Consider the following 9,576-nt stretch of genomic DNA (forward strand, 5'->3'; position numbering starts at 1 on the left):
TAATAATCGGCTATGTACCACAGGCCTTCAAGCTGGCTGTAGTTAAACCTTTACTCAAAAAGCCATCTCTAGACCCAGCAGTCTTAGCTAATTATAGGCCAATCTCCAACCTTCCTTTATATCAAACATCCTTGAAAGAGTAGTTGTCAAACAGCTAACAGATCATCTGCAGAGGTTTATTTGAAGAGTTTCAGTCAGGTTTCAGAGCTCATCACAGCACAGAAACAGCTTTAGTGAAGGTTACAAATGATCTTCTTATGGCCTCTGACAATGGACTCATCTCTGTGCTTGTCCTGCTAGACCTTAGTGCAGCGTTCGATACTGTCGACCATAATATCCTAATAGAGCGATTAGAACATGCTGTAGGTATTACAGGTACTGTGCTGCAGTGGTTTGTATCATATCTATCTAATAGACTCCAGTTTGTGCATGTAAATGGAGAGTCCTCTTCACACTCTGAGGTTAATTATGGAGTTCCACAGGGTTCAGTGCTAGGACCAATTCTGTTTACATTATACATGCTTCCCTTAGGCAGCATCATTAGAAGACATAGCATACATTTTCACTGCTATGCCGATGACACCCAGCTCTATCTGTCCATGAAGCCAGATAGCACACACCAATTAGTTAGACTGCAGGAATGTCTTAAAGACATAAAGACCTGGATGGCTGCTAACTTTCTGCTTCTTAATTCAGATAAAACTGAGGTTATTGTACTCGGCCCTGAAAATCTTAGAAATATGGTATCTAACCAGATTCTTACTCTGGATGGCATTACCTTGGCCTCCAGTAACACTGTGAGGAACCTTGGAGTCATTTTTGACCAGGACATGTCCTTCAACGCACATATTAAACAAATATGTAAGACTGCTTTCTTCCATTTGCGCAACATCTCTAAAATTAGAAATATCCTGTCTCAGAGTGACGCTGAAAAACTAGTTCATGCATTTATTACTTCCAGGCTGGACAACTGTAACTCATTATTATCAGGATGTCCAAAAAACTCGCTGAAAAGCCTTCAACTAATCCAAAATGCTGCAGCAAGAGTCCTGACAGGGACTAGAAAGAGAGAGCATATTTCTCCTGTTTTGGCTTCCCTTCATTGGCTTCCTGTTAAATCCAGAATTGAATTCAAAATCCTGCTCCTCACATACAAGGTCTTAAATAATCAGGCCCCATCTTATCTTAATGACCTTGTAGTACCATATCACCCTATTAGAGCACTTCGCTCTCGCTCTGCAGGCCTACTTGTTGTTCCTCGAGTATTTAAAAGTAGAATGGGAGGGAGAGCCTTCAGTTTTCAGGCCCCTCTTCTGTGGAACCAGCTTCCAGTTTGGATTCGGGAGACAGACACTATCTCTACTTTCAAGATTAGGCTTAAAACTTTCCTTTTTGCTAAAGCATATAGTTAGGGCTGGACCAGGTGACCCTGAATCCTCCCTTAGTTATGCTGCAATAGACTTAGGCTGCCGGGGGATCCCCATGATGCATTGAGTTTTTCCTTTCCAGTCACCTTTCTCACTCACTATGTGTTAACAGACCTCTCTGCATTGAATCATATCTGTTATTAACCTCTGTCTCTCTTCCACAGCATGTCTTTTATCCTGTCTTCTTTCTCTCACCCCAACCGGTCGCAGCAGATGGCCGCCCCTCCCTGAGCCTGGTTCTGCCGGAGGTTTCTTCCTGTTAAAAGGGAGTTTTTCCTTCCCACTGTCGCCAAAGTGCTTGCTCATAGGGGGTCATATGATTGTTGGGTTTTTCTCTGTATCTATGAAGCGCCTTGAGGCGACTTTTGTTGTGATTTGGCGCTATATAAATAAAATTGAATTGAATTGAATTCTGGGATCTTTGCTCACCGTTCTCATGATCACTTTGACCCCTAACCCTAACCCCCCAGATCGAGGGAGATTATCAGTGGTCTTGTATGTCTTCCATTTTCTGATGATTGCTCCCACAGTTGATTTTTTCACACCAAGCTGCTTGCCTATTGTAGATTCACTCTTCCCAGTCTGGTGCAGGTCTACAATACTTTTCCTGGTGTCCTTCGAAAGCTCTTTGGTCTTGCCATGGCGGAGTTTGGAGTCTGACTGTTTGAGGCTGTGGACAGGTGTCTTTTATACAGATGATGAGTTCAAACAGGTGCCATTCATACAGGTAACGAGTGGGGGACAGAAAAGCTTCTTACAGAGGACGTTACAGGTCTGTGAGAGCCAGAGATTTTCCTTGTTTGAGGTGACCAAATACTTATTTTCCACCCTAATTTACGAATAAATTCTTTACAAATCCTACCATGTGAATTCATGGATTTTTTTTTCACATTCTGTCTCTCACAGTTGAAGTGTACCTCTGGTGCAAATTACTGACCTCTGTCATCATTTTAAGTGGGGGAACTTGCACAATCGGTGGCTGACTAAATACTTTTTTGCCCCACTGTATATATATATAATATTCTGTAACTGTAACTTCTGTCGGTGCTGTGCTTTTTGGAAATCGAATTTCCCAGAGGAACCCACCCGAGGGATTAATAAAGTTCTATCTTATCTTATCTTATCTATCTTATCTTATTGTGGTGGTCCCATGATCAAAAGATCGGGGATTCGAATCCACTGAACGGCTACCCTGAGGTACCCCTCAGCAACATACCATCCCTAGACACTGCTCCCCGGGCACCCGATGGCTGCCCACTGCTTCACAGAGTGAATGGGTTAAATACAGAGAGGAATTTCCCCACAGGGATCAATAAAGTATACATTATTATTATTACTATATAACTTTGATTTTGTCAGTATTTATCATTTCTAGTCTTTTGGTTTTATTGCTGGTGTTCTTAATATTCTGGTTTTTGTCTGTTCCATGGTTGCTTGGTCTCCCCTGTCAGTTGTGTAAATGTATGCTATGTCTTCTAATGATGCTGCCTAAGGGAAGCATGTATAATGTAAACAGAATTGGTCCTAGCACTGAACCCTGTGGAACTCCATAATTAGCCTCAGGGTGTGAAGAGGACTCTCCATTTACATGCACAAACTGGAGTCTATTAGATAGATATGATACAAACCACTGCAGCACAGTACCTGTAATACCTACAGCATGTTCTAATCGCTCTAATAGGATATTATGGAGTATCGAACGCTGCACTGAGGTCTAGCAGGACAAGCACAGAGATGAGTCCACTGTCAGAGGCCACAAGAAGATAATTTCTAAGCTGAAGTGTTCGAGTCAGTTTTTCTGCCATCGATATGGACCTCAGCTTACGTCAGCGTGTGTTTCTGTGTAAGAAGTCACAGCATAAAGAATAAATCCCCCAAATAAACCAGAAAGAACAGACTACATATAAATGCAACACATTTATTTCACAGAATGACATCATTTCCTGTTCACACCTTGCATCACAGTTATGTCAGAAAAACTTACGATGTCATGATTACCACTGCTATTATTATGCTATTGCTAATGCTAACACATGTAAGCAGAGTTTGCTAACATGAGGGCGGGGCTACAGAGCAAGTATCAGTATCAATATCAGGTGGAGTTACAGAGTGCAATTTGCTTCCGGAGAGAGTCGACATTTAGCCACCGTCAGGTAGGTCTCCACCTGTAACACAAATGTCATCTTCACCATCATTACATCATTGTCATCATCACAGCGACATCACCATTATCCACTGCCTCACCTTGTGCATGTCCTTCTTGAAGCAAGCTAGCAATTCATAAGTTTGTCTCAGTGATTCGTTGCCTCCCAGACTTTGATAATAGTTTCCGTAAGGAGCGTGCTGGAGGGCGTCACTGTCAGGATAATTCTCTGCTTCATCCTGATTGGCCTGTAGGGTCAGGTGGTTAGTTGCATTGGTACCATACATGGAGCAATATGTTTGTGGAATTTATCTTCTCACCCTGATCAGCAGCAAGATTCCCGTTTTAAGCTCAGACAGCCTTGGTGAAATCTGGTTCCTCAGAGAGGAACCTCCAGAGAGAGAGCGACTGGGAAACTCCCAGGACTCGACCAGTCGATAGGAGATCGACAGCAGCTTCAGGACCTGTGACCCATCAATAAGCAGACAACAGCTTCAGAAGATTTGCGCATGTGTAGTACTGTGTACTGCTGTGCAGTGTTGCGTAGTACTGTGTAGTTTAATGACCGAGCTGCGCTGCGTCTCGTGTTTGTCAATCGGGCTGATGATGTAATCAGAGTTGCAGAAATCCTGCAGGAAGATCTTGTTGAGCTGACGCTGCTCCTCTGTCTGCAGAGAGCTCTCCTATGACACACAAAAATACACAGGTACATACAAAAATACAAAAAATACACAGGAATACCCGTGTTTTATTCCAATGTTAGTTCTGACAGCAAATTTTAATATCGTTTCATAATTCTTAACTGAATATCCTGAGATTATAGCTGACTGTGACTAAAATGTAAAGTGTAAACGTCTGCTGTGTTTTTACCAGTGACAGTTCACAAAGTGTCTCAGTTCCCTTGACATCAAATCTGAAGTGTGTCCATATGTCTGTGTGCATCTAAACTCACTGCACACGTTGAATATGCAGAACATTTTGTTGAACACATTTTGAACATAGTTTCTGTCCTGTGCATTAGATTTAGTCTTTTTCAGAAAGAAGAAAGATTGTTGATGAAGGTATTGGTGAACTCTTGTCTGTCTGAGCTACTGCAGGCTTACAAAGTCCGAGAAGAGTCTCTGGGCGAGCAGGTGCAGGTGCGTGACTCTGTTGACTGCAATGGAGAACAAACGCTGGCTGTCTGTGATCTGCTGAGAGGAGACGCCCAAACACACGACCGACAGCAGGAGGACGACTGACAGACAGACAGTTTCAGACTTTGTTAAACATCGGTTTACTTTGCATAAAGCAGCGGCCCCTTCTCGTGGTGGAAGCCCAGATGTCTTACCCGAGTCCATGGCTGGCATCAGTTCAGGCTCTGTTTGCGGCTCAGACGATTATGATGTGAGTCGGTGGTTCTGATGTTTTCAGCTCAGAGTTTTTGCTTTTATAGTTGAAAACTAGATGTTTAAATTCATCAGGAGAAATGTGATGCAAGCAAACATGTGTGCCTAAGTCTAATTAACATTAACACCTCAATCATCATATTGATGCTACATGAAAAACACACCGCTGGTGACTAAAGTGCTTTGACATCCAACATGTTTGTTCAGAATCAGAATACTTTATTGATCCCTGGGGGAAATTATTTTTTGTTACAGTGCTCCATTATAAACCAACATTAAGACAAGACAGACAATACACTAAGAATAGTACAATATATACATATATATACATACATACATAAGTCACTCATAAATAAATAGCTGAAAAAGAAAGAAAAATTAATTAATTAATTAATTAAGTTAATACTTAAAAGGAAATCTAATGTAAAGTTTTTTAAGAACTCCAAAATATTTATATCAAATCAAATTTTTCAGGTGAAAAGATTTTATTCGAGCTTTAATCCACACAGAAGTCACTTCGAACTCCACGTGTTGAGTCTGGCCAGAAATGTTCACACCGACAGTTTGACATTTGTTCAGGTTTTCATGATGACAGACAGTAGTGCTCGCTTTGATGACTCACAATCACCTGTTGTTGACTGAACATTCAGTCATTAAACTAAATTCTGAAATAAAGGTTGACACAATTTAACATTCATGCTTTATCAGTTGGACCTGCAAACACTTTAATGAAACTTACATTAAAGTGTAGCTATTTCATAATTCAAGGTTCCTTCTCCCCATTCTGTTCCTCAGGTGTCATATCACACTGGGCCGAGCCATGGACACATTTACAGGTGAAATCAGTCACATGATGGAGAATCAAGTACACTAGATATAATTAAAACCACAAAGTAAAACTTATGTGTGCTACGTTCAATCCATAGTTCCTGCTGATGCTGATAAGCTTTTGATGTGTACTGGACTAAAGTCTAAAGTCAGCAGTGTTACCATTACAGCAACATGATTGTGTTTAATAATGAGGATAATTCATTGGGAGACCCCCCTCAGATGCCATTGTGATCATGAACGACTCTGTGATGAAGAATTGATCAAATCTGAAAGTTCGAAAGATGTATTTGTCACGGCTGCCGATGGCGAGCCGTGTGGAGTTGGAAGAAGGACCCAAGATGCAGGCAGTGGATGAGATACCGGTGGTTTTATTTACAGAGGTGTAGTGGCAAACAAACAGTGGGGCATAACAAATAACTAAAGACACCTAAACTGGGAGGACTAAAAATAACAGACCTGGGAGCATACGACAACGGGATGAGAAGCAGAGAGACGCAGACCAGGACCAGGCGGAACACAGGGTAACAGACTGACACGGCGTTACACAGACGAACCAGCAACAGGCAGGAGAACACACAGGGCTTAAATACACACACCAGTAATCAGGGGATGAGAGACAGGAGGGCAACACAGCTGGGAGGAATCTGGGCTGACGGGACAGGGGAAACGTAAACTGATCACACTCACATACGACACGGACCTTCACAATAAAACAGGAAACTCAGACACATGGAACCAGACAAGACATTGAACTAAACAGACAGATTCACAAACAGATGGGGTAACACCATAGACAGACAGATACAGACGCAGACTCAGAGGCAGACCGAATATAACACAGAACTTAAACAATCATCATCTAGAAAATGATAACAAACTAAAAGCGCTGGGTCACCGACCCAGGACCATGACAGTATTTAAAACTTGCACAGCGACATCAGCAAACATCAGCCTGCATCGAGGGTGAAGCACTGAAAACTTTCTATAGCACGATTCTGTCTCCATACGGCCTGTGCCTGCTCCCATCATCTCAAAAAAAGAGTAAAGAATAAAAAATCTGCACCAGATAGTAAAACAGTTAAATGTAGACGAGCAATTCGCTCTCTCAGGTGTGGGTTTCTGTCTTACCTGTGGCTTTCCTGCTCTCGTTTTCTCCTCACTTGGCATGCCATCTATAGTCCGGTTTGAGACCCTTCCTAGACGCCTTAACGCCCACTCACATTCTGTGCTATTTGACCTCAGTAAGTCACATAACAGGGTGGGTCTAGGTCTCACAAACTTGGCTGATAGTGACCCACTCCTGTTTTCAAACCTTGGCTCATGTGATTAGATAGGTGATCAATAGTGGGTCAGCGACCCCTTAAGGATTCTCCCAATGGGACTAAAAATTTTGTGAGTCTACACCAGTTGGTCTTTGAACTGAAGAAGCTTCTCGGATGAAACATATTCAAGAACCTTAAAGAAGTCCAGATGCTTTTCTTTCCAAACTCCTTTGATAACCATGACCTGGATGACTGAGAACCTTCACAGAAAGCTTCCTAGGATATTTAAAAGTAGATTCGGAGCCAGATATGCTGCAATAGGTTTAGTTGTCTGTAGGTTTCCCATGCACTGGGTGCATCTTCTGCACCCAGCTTTTTCACTCCTGATGTGTTTAATCATGAGTTATTAATACTCTGGCTCTCTTCCACAGCGTATCTTTGTTCTTTCTTCCTCCTGTGCTTTTGTTCAGCAGCTGCATTGATGGTGGAAGATGATTTGGATCCCAGTGAATGGATATAAAAAGACGTAGAAAGGAGAAAATCTTGTGCAGTCTCCATATGAAATGTGCTTGAAGTTGTAGAAAGTCTTTCTTTAAACTAAGAACCATGTGTGTATTGTAAATGTTTCCTCTAAGCTGCGCACGTGCGCAATTGCGCACTGCTGTCACGGTCTCTGCACACAGAAAATCTGCGATGCCACCTTATCCCATAGTCCAGCCAATGATGGGATTCACATTCGTATATACGCAGCTAATCAACGTGGTTGACAGGCTCTGACAGCGTCCTTATGTGCCGACACCGGTGTTTTAGCGAGCAAAGCGGCTGATGTGGAGTGAAGCCACGTTAATGACAACGTGGACAACCATTGGAGATGTGAGCAGGACAGACGGATCAACTGACGGACAAAGTGTGGACTTTATACCAGTTTTTAAATTGTGTTGATCGGCCACGTAAAACCAGAGTTATGATAAAATATCTGCAATGTTTGTTTTTCTTCCTGAATACTGTCGTTGTTTATATTTACTGCGGGAAGAAACGGTAAAAACGGTGTTTTATAAGGAAAACGCTCGAAAGCCTGTGAGCAAAAACAAAACCAAAAAACCCCGCCCTTTCCTATTGGTGGAAAAATGTACCATGTGGACCAATCAAAAAATGATATGGCAACATGACATTTAGTTGTTTAGGAAGGGGGAAGTTTTAGGAGTGACGGCGGTGTTTTGAGATGTGAGAGATTTGCGACGTTTAACGCAAATCTTGCATCAGCAACTCAGCATCACTCTGAGACAGGATGTTTCTAACTTTAGAGATATTATGCAAATTGTCATGGTCCTGGGCCGGGTTGGCCGAGTATTCTAAGTTCTCTTGTATTTTTGTATTCAGTTCCCTGTTTAGGTTCTGTTTCCGGAGTTGCCCTGTTATGTTGTTCCCTGTGTGCTTTCCCTTTGTGACTCTCACCCCCTGTGTGCCCCTCTATGTATTCATGAGCCCTTGTCCCCTTTCGTGTTTTATTCCATGTTTTCCCCAGCCTGTTATGTCTATGTTCTCCCCGTGCTCTCTCCTCCTGTCTGAACCTCTGTGTACTTCCTGTTTGACTCTGCCCGTCTCCCGTCAGTATTATGTTCACCCCGCCCTGTCTCGTTATGGTTATCTGTGTCAGCTGTGTTCCCCGTGTGTTCCCACTTTCCTCGTTAACCCTCTGTGTATTTCTGTCTGCGTCTCCCTCTGTTCGGCGTCGCGTTCTCCCTCATTGCTGTGTGGATTCCCTGTGTCTCCCTACGAGTGTTAGTTTATTGATTCCCAGTTTAGTTGAGTTCTGTATTTCCTATGTTCTGCCTGTCAGCAATAAAGCTGCTTTTGAGTTCATCCCCGTGTTTGTGAATATTGCGATTGGGTCCTCCTCCCGCCTGCCACACAGCCGATCCATGACACAAATGCAAACAGCAGCCCTACATATTTGATATTCACATTGGAGGATATCCTGTTAAAAACGACTGTGGGATTCATTTGGAAAAATAAGGCAGGCTTTATTTATCTGTTGGACTTTTGGTGCCAGGGGATACAAAATGTCCAAACTTCTTGTTTTAATGTTGAGCTGGTCCTTTTTGTTTGATTATCTAACAGACGATTTTCCTGGACACACAGAGAGTCTGATGGTCCAAAACAGAAAAATTATCAGATAAAATAGTTAAAGATCCCAGCCCTCTGTCTCTATGAGGAAGCTAGTGTTTCAGATCTCCTTCTTCCGTTGGTGTAGTCTTTAGGTTTCAGCGCAGGGATAGGTTTTTTAGCTTGTCAAATGCTGCATGTAAACTTCCTCTAAAGAAAAAAAACTGAAGATCTTTATTTTCCCTGAAGAACTGAGGCAGAACTTTAACCTGAACAGAAAACACTTTTAAAGTTTCTCAGGTCAGCCATTTATCAAATTAACATTTTTCTGATGATGATTTTTTTTGTAATTAAAGTTTTTTTTTATTATTTTGGACATTTAAAAAAACATAACAACCCAAAAACAACAAAAAACACAT

General features: G+C 42.2%; 1 protein-coding gene across 1 annotated transcript; it reads right to left on the bottom strand.

Annotated features, from left to right (window-relative positions):
- Positions 1-3,372: 3,372 nt before the first annotated feature.
- Positions 3,373-4,997, bottom strand: gh1 (growth hormone 1). Its single transcript, XM_004556550.2, has 6 exons — positions 4,901-4,997; positions 4,674-4,807; positions 4,137-4,253; positions 3,891-4,034; positions 3,672-3,818; positions 3,373-3,592 (listed from the first exon to the last, which is right to left on the bottom strand). The coding sequence occupies exons 1-6, from the start codon at positions 4,917-4,919 to the stop codon at positions 3,530-3,532; spliced, it is 624 nt and encodes a 207-aa protein (XP_004556607.1). The 5' UTR covers positions 4,920-4,997; the 3' UTR covers positions 3,373-3,529.
- Positions 4,998-9,576: the final 4,579 nt, after the last annotated feature.

Source organism: Maylandia zebra, linkage group LG4 (genome assembly GCF_041146795.1).
Source record: "Maylandia zebra isolate NMK-2024a linkage group LG4, Mzebra_GT3a, whole genome shotgun sequence".
NCBI classification, from domain to species: Eukaryota; Metazoa; Chordata; class Actinopteri; order Cichliformes; family Cichlidae; genus Maylandia; species Maylandia zebra.

Coding starts and splice junctions, on each gene's coding strand:
- gh1 (XM_004556550.2), bottom strand. Junction 4,035..4,136: donor ACGAGACGCAGCGCAGCTCG/GTCATTAAACTA, acceptor GATGGGTCACAG/GTCCTGAAGCTGCTGTCGAT. Junction 3,819..3,890: donor GAATCTTGCTGCTGATCAGG/GTGAGAAGATAA, acceptor CTGACCCTACAG/GCCAATCAGGATGAAGCAGA.